The sequence below is a fragment of the Typopeltis vanoorti genome, chromosome 5 (genome assembly GCF_054136105.1).
Source record: "Typopeltis vanoorti isolate ZY-2024b chromosome 5, IOZ_Tvanoo_1.0, whole genome shotgun sequence".
Lineage (NCBI taxonomy): Eukaryota > Metazoa > Arthropoda > Arachnida > Uropygi > Thelyphonidae > Typopeltis > Typopeltis vanoorti.
The window spans coordinates 100,093,891-100,113,775 of record NC_143553.1 but is presented as its reverse complement, the minus strand read 5'-3'; the positions used below and the strand labels follow the sequence as shown (position 1 = coordinate 100,113,775).

General features: G+C 36.9%; 1 protein-coding gene across 1 annotated transcript in view; it reads left to right on the top strand.

Annotated features, from left to right (window-relative positions):
- LOC150106689 (gem-associated protein 5-like) overlaps positions 1 to 19,885 on the top strand; it is a 560,402-nt gene that overhangs the window by 322,414 nt on the left and 218,103 nt on the right. Inside the window, exon 14 of the mRNA XM_090392643.1 lies at positions 503 to 645. Within this exon, the coding sequence (XP_090248769.1) occupies positions 503 to 645 (143 nt within the window). The remainder of the gene's footprint in view (positions 1 to 502; positions 646 to 19,885) is intronic.

Sequence of the window (19,885 nt, the reverse complement as noted above, 5' to 3'; positions counted from 1 at the left end):
TGCCGCTGTTGCCATTATTCAAAATAGTGTCACTAATTAGTGTCAAAAAATAAACTCTAATAAGTATTAGGAAGTATAACTATAAGAAAAAGTACAAACAGTTACAAACAGAACATTTAAGTACACTAGATATAAATAAATAAAATGAAATAACTAAATAATGAAAACTTATCCTTCGTCTTGTCTTCCACCGGTATGCATTCGATTCTGACCCAGTCTTCTCGGTAACCATAATGCATGATATCGCGACAACAACTAACTTCAAAAAATAACCACTGAAGGACACTCGTATTCCAGAAACAACTTAGCACTACAAAAATGTAGAAAAACCAAATAGCAAACTTTAATCCTATTCTTAAAATTTAATCTTTGAATCTCTTAATTGATATCTCACCAGTGATGTTTATTAAATATATTATCTTATTTTTACTCTGTTTCTATTTAAAACAGTTGTTCAGTAATACTATTTTTATTTCTTATTCTAATTCATGCTTATTTATAGGGGAAAGAACTAAAAGAAGGAAAAAGCTTGCCATCCAGAGAGAATGTTTTGAAGATAATAATCAAACAGTTAATCTGTTAAGAAATGGGGACCATGTTGAGGAAGAGAAAAAACTTGGAATTTTGAAATCACAAAACAGTCAGGTGAGATGTTGAATACAACCAGATTTAGCTTGGTTTCTGTAAGGTCTGCATTTCAGTGTATGTTTTTTCTTGCAACTAAATTTTGGTATGGTGGTACTTTTGGTCTGGTGGCAGTTCACCCTCTTGATGAATGAACACCAGAGCAAAACTCACAAAAACTTTAGTTAAATTCATTTTATGATTAACCAGTACGGGTCTTACGTGAAGCGGCTAAAGAATTATCAGTGCCCTTGACTATGTTGTTTAAACTGAGTCTCGGGTCTGGTTTAGTCCCGAAGGTGTGGAAAGAGAGGAAAATAGTTCCACTGCATAAAGGAGGATCCAAGACTACTATTGCAAATTACCAACCAATCAGCATAATCAGGAGTCATTGTCAAGGTCTTGGAGAAAGTAGTCAAGGTAAAAATACAGGAATGGATTGATGAAAATGAGATACTGTATGGGGGACAGCATGGCTTTGTGAAGGGTAGATCATGCCCCAGTGACTTGCTCAAGTTTTATAACACAGTGACTGCTGAACTGGATAAGAGTAATGGGTTTACAGTGATACTGCTGGACCTGGCTAAGGCCTTTGACAGGATACCACATGAAATTCTAATCCATAAACTGCAACATATGGGAATGGATAAAGGGTTGGTTAGGTGGATAGGAGGGTGGTTGATGGAGAGATATCAGAGAGTAGTTTATTCAGGAGTAGAGTCCAAAAGACGGCCTGTGACTAGTGGTGTGCCGCAGGGTTCTGTTCTTGGACCACTGCTTAATTTTTTCATCAGCAATATAGGGAAGGATCTAAGAGGAACGGGTCTTTTGTTCGCTGATGATGCAAAGTTGGGTAGGACAATAGTGAATGCAGAAGATGTCAGAATCTTGCAGGATGATTTGGATAGATTGGAAGTCTGGGCTAAGGAGAATGGATGTCAGTTTAATGTGACAAAATGTAAGGTTATACATTTTGGGGTGAAAAGATTAGCAGCAGTATACCACATTGGTGGAACTGTACTCCAGGAGATTGATGAGGCCAGGGACTTGGGACTGTTGGTGGATAGGGAGATGAAGTTTAGGGGCACATTGCAAGAGTGGCTAAATCAGCTCATCAAATCACTTGGTTGCTGAAGAATACTTTGACGAGCAGAGATAAGCAAGTTATTGTTCCTCTATACTGAGCCTTGATAAGAACTCATCTCGACTACTGCCCAGATTTGGTTACCTAGGTTTCTTCTTAATGGGGAGGAGGTTGAGAGGATCCAGAGGCGAGTGACCAAGATGATAGCAGGTCTATGGAATGAACCTTATGAGAACAGGTTGAAGATTTGTGGGTTGCAGAAATTGGTTGATAAGCAGAAAAGAGAAGATATGATTGAGACATTGAAATTGCTGAAGGGTTTCTATAGGATTAATTCAGAGGGTATTTTTGAGATCAGGACTGGTGGTGGGAGGACTAGGAGACACCTATGGAAGCTGGGCAAGAGTGTGGTTTGTAAGGATGTTAGAGCTTGGTTCTTTACTTTTAGAGTGGTAAATGAGTGGAATAAGCTGCCAGAGTCTGTTGTGGGTGCTATGACAGTGAATGAGTTCAAGGCTAGGTATGATAGATACTTTGAGAATGTCGAATAGTTGTATGGACATGATAGGGCCTCCCTCGAGGAGTCTAAGGACTCCTTGGTGTCGCCCATAGTAATAATAATAATAATAATGATTAAGCTAAAAAAAGAAATTAATTTAACATGGTACAACCATTTTAAAGGTGCTATAATTTTTTTTAAGAATCTACCCTTTTTCTTTTCAACACTAAAGTTGAAGAGAGAGTGTGAGAATGTTTAAAATAGCAAAACAATGTAAAAAAAAATATTTGAATGGCATCAATTTCAAATAAAATATTTTTGTTACTTTGTTTTTGTATTTACTGTATTATATAGGTTAAATTAATATTGTGTCTGTGATGTAATTTGAAGGAAAATTGTTGATAGGAAGTTTATATTATTAACTTTTCATGTTGGAATATCATCGCATCCTGTATGGAAGCTATGATATCCATGGAAACACCTAATATGCACCTCTTGAGAGGTGCATATTAGGTGATTTAATGATGGTGATAAATAATGGCAACATATGGTATTTTTAACACTAGTATGTCATATTAAAAGGTGGGGGGGGGGTATTGAAACTAAAAATGTTGAGACCCCACTGGTCTACATAAAAATACAACAAAAATTCCATTTAGAACAACTTCACATATCCAATTTTGTTGGCTTTAAGTATTTTCTGAAAATGTTGTTTTGTTACAAGAAATGAGTGGTTAAATATCACCACCACTCCTGACTCATCTATCTTGCAGCACATATTATATGATAATAAGCTGCTAATATGACTTACATTAGGTAAGTTGAAGATTATTAAGAGCACTAAAGTTTGGATATAGTCACTGTGGTCTCTAACTCTCTGATTGCTACTGAAAATCTGATTTGCCTGAATGTACATGTAAGTCAGTATATTATTATTATTGTTTTTTTTTTTTTTTAACCTTGACTATTGACAGAAGATTACATATATGCATTGATGCATTTAACATCAGCATGACTACACTCACACCTCCATACAGTATAGAAGGAATGCTGGATACAAAATATGTTAATAATAATAATAATTCATTATAATAGAGTGGTGGAACAGCTAATATTTTTAATAAACTTTTAATATGGTCATCATCTCGACTATATAGCTTGTTTATTTTTTTATGGAGAGCCCATCCATAAGAGGCTGTTCAACCTATAGTATGTTAATACCGTGGATGGGCAATGACAAATTTATTCATATTTCATATGAAAACCTGTAGATTGTATTCCTTGGGAAACACATGTAGTGGAAGAGTATTCCAAAAGGCAGTAGTGGAAGGGTTAATTGAAGACGAGAGGGAATTTGTTCTGTGGATTTGCAGTTGAACTGGGAGAGGATGCTGGTTAGCTGCTGCACACATTTGGATGGATTTCCAAGAGGATGGGGAATTATTGATGCCAATTCTGATGAACAGTGGCCATAGAAATATTTATAGAAGATGCAGGCTGAGGAGACTGAATGCCTGTGTGAAAGTAAGTGGAGTTTTTTAATGTGAGAGAGAGAGGGGGTCGTTAATCAATTTAACTACTCTTTTCTGTATAGAATCCAGTATTTTCATGAAGCCCTTAGGAGCACCACCCCAGATATGAGAGCAGTATTCAATGGTCAGGCAGATTTGTGATTTGTATAGGATTATAAGCTGTTTTGAGTTAAAGTAAGGAACACCTCGAGTGAAAGAGAGAGCCTAATTTTTTGGATGCGGAGGAGGCAATAGTTGTAATATGCTTGTGCCAAGAGAGATTAAAGTTATTCTGAGAAGGTGAATCTCATCTTAAATAGAGATTTGAGTATTGTCAAGAGTAAGATTGGAAGAAAAGGGTTCTTTTTTGTGAGAAATAATGCCGAGCTGTGTTTTGCTGGCATTGAAGTTGATAATGTTATCCAAATCCCATTGATGAATGCTTTCAAGATTGAATTTTAAGGTAGCAGAGGTTAAGTTTCTAGAGGTTGTGGTGATTTATGCTTTGCAGGGGTTGTCAAAAGAAAAGGAGTGTAATGTGCTGTCATCTGCAAAACTGTGTACTGGATTGGCAGCCAGCTAGAGTAGATTATTTATGTTTAGAAGGAAGAGAGCCTTGTGGTTCTCCAACATTAGTTATATAGATAGATAGAAGATAAGAAGCCATCCACTATCACTTGAAGTTAGCATCCAGATAGAAAGTTGGCTAGCCAATTGCAGAAGTCAGGGGGCAGACCAAATAATGGGAGTTTTCCTAATAGACCTTTGTACTAAGCTCAGTAAGAAGCCTTAGTGATATCAAGAGCAACCATTTGATTTGTCAAATCTTTCCAAGGTGTTTGTCCAGAGATGGGTGTGTAGGTTAGTAGATCCCTTGTTGAGCGACAGTGACAGAATCCATGTCAGTCATTTATTAGATGAGAGGCTTCAAGGTAGTGTAGGAGTTGGCCATTGATAGTTCTTTCCATTACTTTAGAAAGAATTGAAGTTAGAAAAATTGGTTGGTAATTTTAAGGTGAGGATTTGTCGCAGTTCTTAGGGATAGGTTTTATATGGGCTAGTTTCAAGACTGCAGGATAGATACCGGTGGAATAAGAAAGTGTAAATAGGAGAGTCAACTCTGGGGCAGAACTTTAGGACAACTTTAGGGATGCCATCAGATTTTTTGGTATCCAGTTTGAAACAAAAATTTTTCTGATCTCTTTCTGGCAAATGCGTGCTGTGTGTTTGGAATGGTTAGGGGACATTTACCATTCCAAACATACCAGTCTCCACCTGCTTGATCTGTGCAGTTGGAAGCAGATATCCAGCTAATGTTGTGGACACTGAAGTACCCAAAAAGATGACTTCACTGTTTAGAGAATTGGATCAGAGAAAATCTGCATTTAAGGAAAGGTGACTGAAGAGTTCAGGGTTGTTGTTGGCATTAGGAGAGTGGTTTTGAAAGCATATGAATTTGGTAGAATGGGAAATTGTGATTTTTAGCCGGAGGAGGTCAAAATTTGGAGATTCCAGCATATGGATCTGGAATGTTCTGTGCAGCTTGTTTTTGACTGCATGGGTCCCATACATTTCCTATGCAGTGTTTGGGATCAGGTTTTCACACTGGTTGTTTACAGAGAGTGATTTTCCTCATTACTATTCCTTCTTTGTAGATTGGCCATGTTTCTTCTCCACTTTGACATTCCTTCCAGTTCTTTTCTTAATAGGCACTTTTTTTTGTGTGTTGTACATAAGTCAGATCTGGCTGGGCTCATACACATGATGCAGGACTGGTATCTTCTGACTTGCTGTTCATGGCCAATATGAATGCCAGTAGCTTTGTCACAGTATCACAAGTCTTATTAAGTGCAGGAAGTTTGTTCCCTCTCTTTGTGTGATCATTGAACCAAATGGTGACACCTGACAATTTTCATGGGATCAAAACTGCATTGTTCAGCGAGCTTGCAAATGTCCTCATTTAGCGTTGGTTTCAGAATGGAAATTCAGCATGATGGTATTATAATTTTTGTTTTCCCATGTCTTGAACTGATGAGGAAATGAGATCATGAAGCTTGCTGGTGTTGTCTGTAGTAGGCATGTTGGCAGCATCATCTCCCAAAGAAAAATCAGACCTCTTGGCATCATTTTTTCTCCTCCAACTGTCGCATAGATGACCAAGGCAGAATTCCTCCAAGGTTTTCCATACTATCCACAGTGCGCCTCCTTTGAAATTTGACCAGAAAAACGTGAATGAATTGCCAGCTTCCTCTCTGGCCATTTGCTGTGTTATGGTAATGGCTTCCTTTCATCAGATTTCTTGATTAAAGCTGATGTACCCTATGGCTCACGCCCTTCCTTTTATGCATTAATGATTTTCTCTCCTTGACATCCAATCCTATTCATAGCTTTATAGATGATAGTTCTCTCCATTCTTCTTTTTCATTTTCAAGATCTTTTAGTACTCGTGATGGCATAATTTTTGTTTTCCCATGTCTCGAACTGATGAGGAAATGAGATCATGAAGCTTGCTGGTGTTGGCAGCAGCATCTCCCAAAGAAAAAGCAGACCTTTTTCAACATGTAATTCGCACTTCACAATCTTCTTTAAGCAATCTCCTAAACACTGATCTCCTTCCATTCTTAAGTTGAATTTGAATAACCTGTTGAATTTTAATGCCAGCAAAATGCAGTCCTGTCTCATTTCTGACACTTCTGACAGTATTCCTCTTGCCAACCAGAACCAGTTTTATTCCCTTGGAACTCTCACATCCAGTCTATCCTGGCATGAATACATCATTTCCTAAGCTTCTTCAGTCTCTAAAAAGCATGGTATTCTTTTACTTTCCAAAAGCCCAAATCTGTCCACACCTAGAATACTGTTTCCACATTTGGGGTGGTGCACCTAAAACTTTCATCTGAATATATGATTATATACAGAAACTAGAAATTCACTTGATTGCTGACCTCTCTCTCTCTCTCTCTCTAGTCACTTTCCTATAGATGTTTGTTCTGTTGTTGCATTATGTTTCTTGTATTGGTATTTTCATGGACACTGCTCCTCTGAACTGGCCACTAGTATCCTCCACTTTCCTGTACTCATATACACACATAAACTGCTTCCAGTCAAAACCCATTTACAGTCCAACTTTAAACTCATTGAACCAACTTCTTATCCTCTGCCTTTGTTTCCTACCCCTCTACCATTTGGAAGAGTTTTCCCCATTCTGTCTTCCCCAATGACTACAACCTTCAGGTTTTCAAACAACACATGAAGAAATTCCTCTCTTCCACCCACAAATGGCTCTGTCATGTTATAGGTCTTGGGACCAAGACCTATAACAGCTAATAAAATAAAAAAGATTTTTGTTATATTATCATGATCTCTCAGTCATCTTAAACTGAAAATCTGGTCTTGGCAGTTTCTATTTTCAGGCAAGTTCAGCTTGTTGAAGGTTTTTCCTTCTGCAATTTTTCTAATTCTCAAGTATGCTTGCAATAAAGCTTCTCTGGAATATCCACTAGAAAAATTCATCTATATTCTTCATTATTATTCTTATAATAAATTTTTCCTTATAATTCTTATAAAATTTCTTAAAACGTTTCTTAAAAAATTCTTATAATAAAAATTTCCTTTTTTTATAGATGAGTGCTATTAAGTTCCCTTTTTATACATAGCACCTTATATATATATATATATATATATATATATATATATATATCCAAAAGTATGTTTGCATTGTATTATGAGATACTAAGGCAATTATTGTGAAGTCATTAGCTCATGTATGCAAATTGCCTAGTCATGAAGGTAATTTTTATGCAAATATTGTTTGCTTACAAGAATATAATTTCTTGGTATCTTTATTTTAATTGATAACCAGTGAAAAACTTTCATCAGCATGAATAGCATTTAACATTAGGGAAAGCCATTGATCAAAAAAGAAAGAGCATAGGTGAGAGTATAGAACCGTGGGGATGCCGTAGCATTGATAAAGAAATCTAATTATAGGAAGCCATCCACCATAACACTCACTAACCAAAGCAGCTGGTAATCCAGTCACAAAGATCAAGAGAGAGAGAGAGACCCTTGAGTGATAGCTTGTTGAGAAGGCCTTGAAGCCAGACATGACCAAATGCCTTAGAAATATCAAGAGTGATTACATTCTTCAAATCTTTCCATGGCCTGTGTTGAAAATTGCTTAAGGTTAGCAACAATGCCTGCAGTAAAACCAGAATGGCAGAGTTGTGCTTAAACTTGTACTCCTGAACTAACACCAATCCTTTATTTGTTCATAATCTTTATATTCATCCAGTTTCCCCTCTTCAGTAGGGAAACTGGCTTGTATCCAACCAGTCTCTAAGAAAAGTGATAAAAGCTAGCATCCAAGTATCATCCCATTGCACTCACCTCCATTCCATACAAAATAATCATGAAAATCATCAACTATCAACTCCTTCACCCTAGAAGCCCATTGTTCATCAGTAACCAGTGATTACTGGATTCTGATATGGATTCTGCCACTCTCGTTCCATGACAGATCTCCTTGTCATTGTCACATGGATCCAGGTTGTGGAAATGCTAAGTGAAACCCTTCTGGTCACTTTTAATATTTTCAAGACTTTTGATTGCGTCTGGTACAAAGACCTGTTAATTAAATTACCATTGTATGGTCTAGTCTACCATCCTCCATTTGTAACTGGATTGCCAGCTTCCTCTATAATTGTTTATTGTATTTTCACCCATGCTTTTTCTCCTATTCATTAATGATCTTCTTTCACTAATCTCAAATCCTGTTGATTAAATTTAACGGTAAAGATGAGAACACAGACTGATAAGAAAATAACTATTTATTAACTTATTGTTGACATTTTGCTGGTATTTTCCAGCATCTTCAGAGAACAAAGACAGTTTGTCACAGTACGCATGACAACAACAATGCAGTATAACAATGGGACTGGTTTGAACATTTGTAATGTACAGGCGCCATCTACGTTGAGAGAAATAAGCAGAGAGAAAAAGCAGGTATTAATTAGGTCTTAAGATGACTGTCTCCTAAATCTTTGGCAAATTTATACAGCCATACTTCTTGAGGTTTGGAGTATGTTACAAGGCTTCTGTTATCCAAGAACAATATCTCTCTCTGACTCATAAAAGCTTCTGTGCAGCACTTTTTTTTCAATTAATCCTGTGTGCAGGCGTATCCAAAGCATGGTCTGCTAGACCTGACTTGCCATAGCGATAGTGCCTGATGTATTTTTTATGTTCACTTAGCTTCCTGTCCGTCCATAATAAGCTTGATCACACGAACAGGGCACTTCATAGACTCCTGAATGTGATAAAGAAGAGATTCTGCCCTGGATGAATGGATGAGAGTTGTCAATTTGACATATGGTTTAAATACAGTGCATAGTTGATGTTGATTAAATACTCTAGATATCTTTTCAAATGTATCCTCAATGTTTTAATGTGGAAAGGCTTGAGTTTGTTAACTGTTTCTTTAGGCCAGGAAGTGACTTTTTTAAAAATTTGAAAATTATTGAAAAAGGTCACTTATTCTTTTCTGAGTTGGTGGGATCCTGATCTATAATTTGGTATGTTGACTGATCTTGTAGAAGTCTGTGAATTTTGTTTCATATTCTGTTGAATCCATCACCACAGTTGCATTCCCTTTGTCTGCTTTGGTTATGATAATGTGGTTATTATTGTGTAACTCTTTTTAGAGCAATGATTTCCTTATGCGGGATATTATTTTTGGGAGGCTTAGAATGGATTAGGATGTTGGCCACATCTAAACGAATGTTATTGGCTGTTGCTGGAGGCAGGTCATATATTCCCTGTTCAACAGAATATGAAAGCAAAATGCATACACACTTCTACAAGATCACTCAACATACTAAATTATAGATCGGGATCCCACCAACTCGCAAAAGAATAAGGTGTGCAAATTATTGAAAAAAGTCACTTCCTGACCTAAAGAAAGAGTTAACCAACTCAAGCCCTTCCATGTTAAAACATCTAGGATATGGAGCACCAAAAATTCACAAACAAGGTACATCCTTACACCCTATTGTGGTTAGTATAAACAGTCCCATATACAAACTTGCTAGACATTTAGCTAAGCTAGTAGCAACTCTCACAAACAATTCTCCCTCCTTTTTAAAAATTCTGCCCACCTAAAAAGCATTTTCAAAAACCATACCTTAAATACTTCAGACATAATGTTGAGTTTTGATATCATTGCACTATTCACAAATGTACATTAATTGAAATCCTTAATTTATTAAAGTCACACTTTCCCCTTGATATATTTGAACTATTTAAATTCATAGTACATGCAGATTATTTTACATGGAAAGGGAAAATATATAAACAATTAGATGAGACAGCAGTGGGCTCCCCCCCCCTTAGCCAACTTCTGTATAGAACACTTGGAAAATCTAGCTATCAATACAGCCACTCTCAGACCAAGGATTTGGTTGCACTAGGATGATGTGCTTGCTATTTGGCCACACAGCCCAGACACATTGGATACATTCTTAGCATATTTAAATAGCCAACACCCAAAAAATCCACTTTACAATGGAACTGGAAGCTAACGACTGTCTGTCCTTCCTGGATATCCTACTTGCACGTCTTATGGATGGTTCCTAATCATTCTCAGTTTATAGAAAACCCACACATACAGGAAGATGTTTACACAAACAATCACACCATCGCCCATCTCACCAGTATGGTATCCTAAAAACACTAACCCACAGAGCTAGAGCGATTTGTTCCACTGACAATGCTCTCACTGCTGAACTCACTCACTTACGTCACACCTTATAATCCTCCATAGGATAGAAAAAATACTAAATGCTCCTTAGAAATCTCCCCCCCCCCCCCACTGCCTGTCACGCAAGACTACAGAAAACTGTTAGCCATCCCATACATTCAAGGTACATCTGAAAAGATCTAGAATGCTTAATAAATATCAGCTACACACCATATTTAAACCTTATGTCAAATTGGAAACTTATCTGTTCACCCATGGACAGAATCTCTTCTTTATCACATCCAGGAATCTTTGAAGTACCCTGTTCATGTGATTGAGCTTACTATGGACATCTGGCGCAGTGAACATAAAAAATACATCCAACATGGCAAGTCAGATCTAGCAAACCATGCTTTGGATACCCTGGCACACAGGATCAATTGAAAAAAAAAAGCAAAAGTGCTGCACAGAAGTCAGAGAGATTGTTCTTGGAATCAACAGAAGCCTTGAAGCATACTTCAAACTTCAAGAAGTATGGCTGTATAAATTTGCCAAATATTTGGTAGACAGTCATCTTAAGACCTAATTAATACCTGCTTTTTCTCTGTGTTTTTTTTTTATCCCTCAATGTACATGCCGCTTAATTAGGACTTTAGTCTGTTTTGTACGTTGCAGTTGTTCAAAGTAGTCCTGTTGTTATACCAGATTGTTCTCTCATATACTGTGACAAACTGCTTTTGTGCTCTGGACAAAATAGAGGAACAACAGCAATGGTGCCCACCTTAATGAGATGTAAACCTTCCTTTCAGTGCAATGACTGTTGCAATCATACAGGACACTTTCCACAAGTATACAGTAGTGATCAATGGGAATTTTTGACCATTCTTTCTGTAGGCATGTAATGAGGTCCTGGACTGTTGTGGGGGTGGCCACCACTTAACCTCACCCAATGCTCCAGTTCACCCCCATAGATGCCCAGTAGGATTGAGATTAGGGCTCAGTGGAGGCCAGTCAAGTGGGGTGACGTTCATGGCCACAAACCATGCAGTTACAGCAGCCCTATGATATGACTCATTGTTTTGCTGAAAGAGACAGTGGTCACTTCTGTAGAATGCCACAAATTAAGAAGCATGGCATTGTCCAGAATGTTCACATACCTCTCGGAGTTCAACGTTCATGTCACCACAACAGAGGTCCAAAGACAAACCAGGAAAAACAGGACCCTGCCATCTCCGAATTTGATAGTTGGGGTTACACACTCTGATAAGAGATGTCCCCAAGCATCTGCCACATCCACACTTATCCATCTGCTCAATAGAGGGTGTTGCATGATTTATCATTCCATAACACAGCTTTCCAAACTTCCACTTCCCACTATACACTTTCTCTTTGCATCACTGAAGATGGCATTCCATGTTGGTTCAAGTAATGTGGGACTTGTATATTATGGTCCTACCATGGAAACCTATGTTATGAGCCTTGGTTCTGAATGGTTTTGTGCAGATTCGTGTTCCAGTCAGTGCCCAGAACTCCACGTTCAACGTGTCAGCCGACGAACTGCAGTTTTAACATATTATCCTTCATAAGCACCCTACGTCACGTTTTTTGAGTATGGTGGGTCTTATTGGAAGATGTGTTAATGGGGATTTGTAGTTGAATGCAGATGCTGCAAAGTTTTGGGTGAACTATGAGGGGTCGAGCAGATGTTGTGGCTTTGCAGAAGGAATTGGATAAGCTATGTGAGAGGACAAGTATGTTTCCCATTGCAAGTGTAAGATTTAAAAATTTGTTAAGCAAATATGAGATACAGGAGTATATAATTGGTGGGTAAATTTTGAAGGAGTTAGTGATTAAAGAGTGTCTTGGGGTTGATAGTTAGTAGGTCCTAAAATTTTTCACAGGACATGTGTTAAACTGTGAGGAGCTCACAGTGCATTATTTCACTGTAATGCAGAGGATGTTGGCACATAAAAGTAAAGAGATTATTGTTCCCTTGTATAAGGCCTTGATCAGGCCATGCAGGATTATTGCATGCAGTTTGGTCATCTGGTATTCAAGGTAATGAGGATTTCAAAGGGACCCAGATAAAATTGACCAAGGTGGTTTCCAATCTCAGGATATGAAGAAAGATAGAAGGAAATGTAATTTACAGAGCCTCACAGATAGGAGAAAATGATTTAAGCACATAACTTTGTAAGGAGTTGTTACTGAATTAATGTGAAAGAAATTTTTCACAGACTTATGATGTCCTGGAAACAGTATAAACAGGACATGAGCAGAGGAATGAGCACAAGCTTTTTGTTCAGTAAATTGCCTGAGTGCAGAGTGTGCAAAAACTGTCAGTGATAGTCACACGTCTCATAATGTGTCTTTTGATTCTGGAGGTTTGATGATGATGGTAATAATAGTAATAATGTAAAGATTTCAGTTGTTGAAATGGGTACATAACTTGTCTATGAACAGGTTTTATCATTCATTAACTATTCATTTGGAATAGGAAGAACTCTGTATAAAGATCATTATGCTTATTACAGTTTTGAACTGTCGTGTCAGAATGATATTTGATTTATTGTTGTAAGCAAAAACACCAGTACTTTTCATTTCTTTATCAGCAGAAAACTTAGAAGGTCATCAATCATAACCATGCCTTAAAGTGGTGAGTGCTTAGTTTGCAGATTTCAAGGAAAATCAGCAAAGTGTACCCTTATTGCATCATTAGAATTCAAAATACTTCTACATATTTTCTGAAATGATATTAAAATCATTAAGTTAATTAGAAGCATCATTCTGAATGTGTCAGTTAAGCATACATTTTCTGCCATGAATGCACTATTCGTGTCAGAGGATGTGTACTTCATTGCGTTGTCATATGGCATAGTCTGAATATTAGGTGATAGCACAAAGAGAGAGAATCATGTTTAGATATGAAAAGAATAGCTGATGAACAAGACTCCGTAGCTCAGTCGGTATAGACAGAGCCCGTTGGTCAGAAATAACTGGGTTTGATTCCCATCATGATGTGAGGAATCTTTATCTGGTCTCTTTCAACGAAAGGTGAGTTAGCCAGCATCATACTGGGGGTTAGGGTTTTTTTTTTCCTGAACAGGCAAACCAGCCCCGTGAATGCACGCACACACACAGATTACAGTCAGGAGTACTTAAGACCCAGCCATAGGCCTGATTCATCAACTATGCTGGTCCTGAGCCTGAATAATTTGGGGGGGGGGGGGGGAATTGAGATGATGACCTGTCTGGCTGAACTGTATCTTTCCATAAAAGGGACTCACAGCAGTTGTATCATCATACGAAATAAATAAAAAATTTTATTACTGCAAATTTTTCAACCAGAAACAAACTGATCGTCAACAGTGCATCAGAATAATCATAAGGTGAATCTAGAACAGAGAATGTTAATCATATTTACAGAGCTGAGCCACGTGACAGATATCACCGAGTGGATGACTGTTACAATAGAATAACAATTAAGCCCAAATTTAAAATTAAGTGATTTGAAATAAAATTTAAATAGATAATGAAATGACACAGCATTATATTAACTTTTAAAAAAATTAATATATTAGAGGGGAGAATTCTTGACGTTTATTACATACACCGAATATACTTTCATATGGGATATATTTTAAAGGTTTCCTGTCTGGCTGAACTGATAATAAAATATTATTGATGAAACTATGTTATAAGGTGGTTTTTTAAGCTGACCCAGGAATTTATTTTAGTATGGATATTTTGCTTCCTTGTATAACCTTCCGTAAGTACACATGCAGCTACTTCTTTCTTTTCTTCTACGGGAATTATAATAAATTAGGTTGCTTAAGATGATTACAGAGAATGGAAATATATGTATATTTCCAATGGTTGGAAAGAAGTCAATGGACACTATACTGTGAGGAATAAACAACTACGGTGCCCACTGTAATAAGATATAGGACCTCCTTTCGCTGCAATAACTGCAGCAATCCTATGGGGCCTAATTTGCACAAGTATATGATAGCAATCAATGGGGATTTTTGACCCTTCTTCCTGAAAGCATGCAATGAGGTCCTGGACTATTGTGGGGCAGACATCACTTGACCTTACCCAACACTCCAGTTCATCAAACAGATGTTCAGTAGGATTGAGATCAGGGCTCCATGGAGGCCAGTCAAGTGTGGTGATGCTCGTGTTCACGAACCACACAGTTACAGCAGCATTATGATACAGCGCATTGTTTTGCTGAAAGACACAGTAGTCAGTTCTGTAGAAACATCACAAAGGAGAAAGTATTGCATTGTCCAGAATGTTCAGATACCTCTCGGAGTTCAACGTTCATGTCACTGCAAACAGATGTATGAAGACAAACTAGGAAAAACAGGACCATACCATCACACTGCCACCTCTGAATTTAATAGGTGGGATTACACACTCTGGTAAGAGACGTTCACTGGGTATCTGCCACATCCACACCTGTCCATCTACTTGGTAGAAGGTGTAGCATGATTCATTGCTGCATAACACAGCTTTTCAAGCTTCCACATCCCACTCTACCTGCTTTTTGCACCACTGAAGAAGACACTGCATTTTGGTTCAGGTAATATAGGGCTTGTACATTGTGGTCTTACCAATGCAACCTAAAACCAATGAATGGCAGTTTTTACACATTATCCATTTTAGCACCCTGCGGTCATGTTGAGTGAGTGTGATGGGTCATCCACTGTAAGTAGCACTTGCAGTTGACTTGAGATGGTTCAATTTGCTGAACAAATAGGCTTGTAGTATGGCCTATCAGAATGCCTTTTTCAAATTCCATCAGTTCCCTTCTCACAGCCATTTCACAGTTGCACTGACTTGCGAGCATCATATTCTTCCAATTTATGCTAGTACAAGTACAAATACGTGACTCATTACATGGCACAATGCACATTGCCCATGCGGGTCTGTTGACTTCTTTCCCAGCAGTATATTTGCTTATGAATTAATGGTGGTTCTTTTTATTTTCATATTTTCAAATGTTTACATGGCTAGGTGAAGTATTATTGCACATTTTTAATCCTTCTTCATTCTGCAATTTGGCCAAAGCATGCTGAATTAAATTTTATAAAAAAAAGTATACATTTTTATGTCTAAATTGTAAAAATTGATAAAGATGTTCATCTTGTATACGTTTTTATCAGTTTTTAATGAGTGTTTATTTTGTTTTGTTTTTTCCAAAACATTTGCTTATAATATTTAATTCAGCATGCTTCAGTCAAATATTTGGTTATTTTTCCAAATCATGGTTCAGTGCATTCCTACTCATAATCCCTTCTTAGCAGGGCGGCTCGTGCATAGACACTGCAGAACTGCAGCACCCCCAATTTTTCTTGATATATAAATATATTTATTAATTTATTTGTATTTGCTTGTAACATTTACTTTTATCATCAACAATCCTATACAATTCTCTTATTTTGTAAAAAAAATAATAATAAAAATCCATCTTGTAGCACTTAGGAGGGCGAAGGACGCTAGCAGCACTGTGTTTACCACAGTGTCATATTGCTACGTGCACAAACATGTGCATATCATAATGAGATGCGAGCTATTAGCGTAATGCAGCACTGTCTATTGTGCAGTTTCACTGTTGTTTATATGCAGTTTGCACCAGTAGTAGGGTGATCGTAGTGCTTATCGTGTTTACTCCATCTCTTTAAATATTTGGACATTACAATTAAATCCTTTAATTGTGATGTCCAAAAATTGTAAATCCATTCCTTTAATTGTAATTAAAGGAATGGATTTTATTTTTAAGTAATTTTGAATTATACCAAACTGTATAATTTTATCGATAATAAACAATATTTTTTCATGTTTAATTTTTTTTTTTTAATTTTTACCATATATTTGATATTTTATCCAAACACATATACACTGTACTTACAGTGCATATGTGTTTGTATGTATATTTCGAAAGTTGCAGCACCCCCACAATTTCAAGCCATGAGCCGCCACTGCTTTTTAGTATACTGCAGATTTAATTTTCCTCCTCTAGACAGAGATTATCAAACTAGATGGAGGGCAACAGATAGCATTATCAGAAATTAAATGGACGATATTAATAAGATGTCAGATTACTGAGCGCTTAATTCAGTTAATTCTCCACATGTGTATTCCTATTGTTATTATTTTTTATGTTGTGTGTTCTAATTGTTAATAATCAAATAAAATTATATCATGCTAAATTTGTGAATTCTGCTATGCAGAATTGGAGAATTCATAGTAGAATGCAGAAATAACTTGTTGATAATTGGTGAACAATTTATATCTGGGTGTTCATTATTAAGTTCAATGGGATTAATACAGTACAGAGAAACAGGTCTAATGAATCCTGTATTTCATCTCAGTTACAGGGACATCATCAGGGATGCAATCTTAAAATTGTGAAATTACACACGCACAAATTAAAAAATATTAGACTAAATACCTAAATATGTAAAGGATGCACTTCATAGAAGTGCATCCTTTATGGGTGCTGTTGGCTAGCTTTGGTTGTTGGGCGTGTGGCCAAAGAATTAAATTTTCCCAAATCTTGGGAGGAAGTTTGATATAGCCATATTTATTAAGATTAAGTTGGTTTTTCAAATTTGCTGCTGATTTTAAAAAAAAAAAAGTTTTCAAGTTTATACTTGTGGTGAAGCATAATTTTCTGTGCAAGGTATACAAAGGCATATTCAGAAGACTTTCTGACCATAGTTATGTTGGCAGATCTCTTAATTTGACCATAATATGATAATTTGCAAGAACAAGAAACATTGTAAACATAAGGAACAGAGAGAAAAAGGAGTAGATCCTTGGAAGAGTAGCGAGTTTCAGATAGGGTTTGAAACCACTGGAAAGATTATATTTCTATATAGTTCTGGCTATTTTTTCTGAGTTGTCACTAACTATTGGACATGAAGGTCAGGAAAATAAAAAAGAGTTCATTTGTGAGAAAAACCTAGTTGAAACAGAGGTTGGAGGCTCTGCTGATAAGGGTTTTGATAACACTGTATTGTTAAGAAGGCGGGGGGAGACAATGGGAAAGTTTATGCATGTTTCTGTAACGTGGGAAAGAAAAAGAGGCTTTGGAAAGATGTTATTAGAGTATCTTGAAATGGCAAGCTATTATTATTATTTTCTTTTTTTATAGTAAAATATCTGTTCTTGGGCCCCTGCTGTTTAACTTGTTTGTAAATGATATATCATGTGGACTGACTGGGGATCTTCAATTATTTGCTGATGATGCAAAGTTGGGAAGAATTATAAGTAGCACTGCTGATGTTAATTCCCTTCAGGAAGATTTGAATAGACTTTTTACTTAAACAAGAGTGGGGTTGTAGTTTTAATATCAATAAGTGCAAGGTGTTTCATTTTGGAGTGCAGAAATATAAGACTGTGTACTATATCGACGGTGCTGTACTGCAGGAAGTGGATGAGATTAGAGATTTGGGAGCGATGGTTGACAGTAGTCTGAAGTTATTGCTAGTGTTACAAAGGTTGCACATCATAGTGCTGCTATGATAAGAAGTACTATAACATGCAAGGATAAGGAAGTGGTTGTACCACTGAATAAGGCACTGGTCAGACCACACTTGGACTATTGTGCTCAGATCTGATCACCTGGTTTTCAATGGGATGTGGAGACATTGGAGAGGGTCCAGAGATGAGTGACTAAGACATTATCAGGAGTTTGGAATGCTGGCTGTGGAGAGGGGTTGAAGAGATGTGGATTGCAGAGTTTGGTAGATAGGAGGAAGAGAGGTGATATTTTAGTTAGTGAGAAGATTTTATCACGTTAATCCAGAGGGGATTATAAAAAAGAGTAGAAGGTGAGAGGGGAAGAACCAGAGGTCATTCTTGGAAGTTATGTAAAAGTGTGGTGAAGAAGAGTGTGAGGAGTTGATTTTTTACATGAAGAATTGTCAGTGAATGGAATGCATTGCCAGAATGTGTTGTTAATGCAAGGAGTGTTAAGGACTTGAAGATTTTATATGATAAATATGTTGTCAGTTGAATGAACCTTTCATGAAGAGGCTGTCAACTCCATGGAGGATGTAATAATAATAGTAAACTGGGTTCTGGGATGCTAGACATTTAGGTACAGGAGGATGGAGTCTGGTGTGGCTAAGCCATTTGATAAATAGAGAACATGTCATCAATATATTTTGTAAAGCATGTAATGGCAGCATCCATGACATGCTTTTTAAAATGTTCTATAGAAAAATTGGCTGGAGAAGAAAAGAAGTGTGAGCCCATCTCGGTTTTGATGTCTTTGAAGTAGCCCGTATGGATGGCAAAACTGAAAAGATCAACGTTATTGTGGGAAAAACATTTTCAGTAAATGCTAAATGTCAGAAAGGGGGATATTATAAATAAAAAGGGTAACATCAAAGCTCACTATAATATCATTATTTGAAACTAAATTTTGGATTAAAGATTTGAAATTATTGGAATTTTTCATATAAGATGAAGTATGACTAATGAGTAGGATTAAAGATTTAACTGCTAACTTAAAAAGAGAAGAAGTCAGGAGCATTCGCTATCGGAGAAAGGGTTGTTAATATTATGAATTTTAGGCAATCTTATATCTGTAGTGAGGGTACTAGACAGTTTAATTTTTTTCTTAACTATGAGGCCATGATGTGATATCTTTTAGAAGCTTTTTCATGTTTTCTTCTGTGTGAAATCGTAATCTAGCAGTTTATAAAAATTAAGGTTTCTGAGCAAGACATTCATTTTCCTTATAATCACTAACATCAATGACCACAGTAGCTTTATCCTTATCGTCTCTAATAAATGTTACATCTTGGCTTCCTGAAACCTAACAACCCTCTCCATCCCACTGCGGATGCTACTGACTCTCCCTCTTTTAAGTTAGCCAAACAGTTTGCTAAATCTTTATGCCACTTACTGTTCTTACTTCATCTTATATTAAAATTCCACTAATTTTGAGTTTTTGATCCAAAATTTAGTTTTTAATAATAGTAATATCACAGCGAGCTTTGATGTCACCTCTGTATTTATCGATATCTGTCTTTCTGACTCAAATGAGGATGGCAGGGTTTTCCTCCTATAAACTTGGGTTTTTCATCCCCAAAAACTGTCAGACTGGCCTCATAGCCTAAGTTGTTGTTTTGACTGTAAATACAAATCAATCAACAAATGCTTTCTGACCCTTAAGCTTTACTAAAAAATATTTTTCCCCCTGATATCATTGATCTTTTCAATTTTTACTGGCTACTTCACTTGGAAGGATACTACATATAAACATACAGAGGGGGGGAACACTCATAGGTTCTCCTCTCTTCATTCCACCTCTCAAAGATATGGTGCCATCAAGACCCTTGTCAACGGAGCCTCCAACCTCTGTTCCGACCAGATTTCCCTTAGAGCTGAACTCTCCTTTCTTTTAGTGT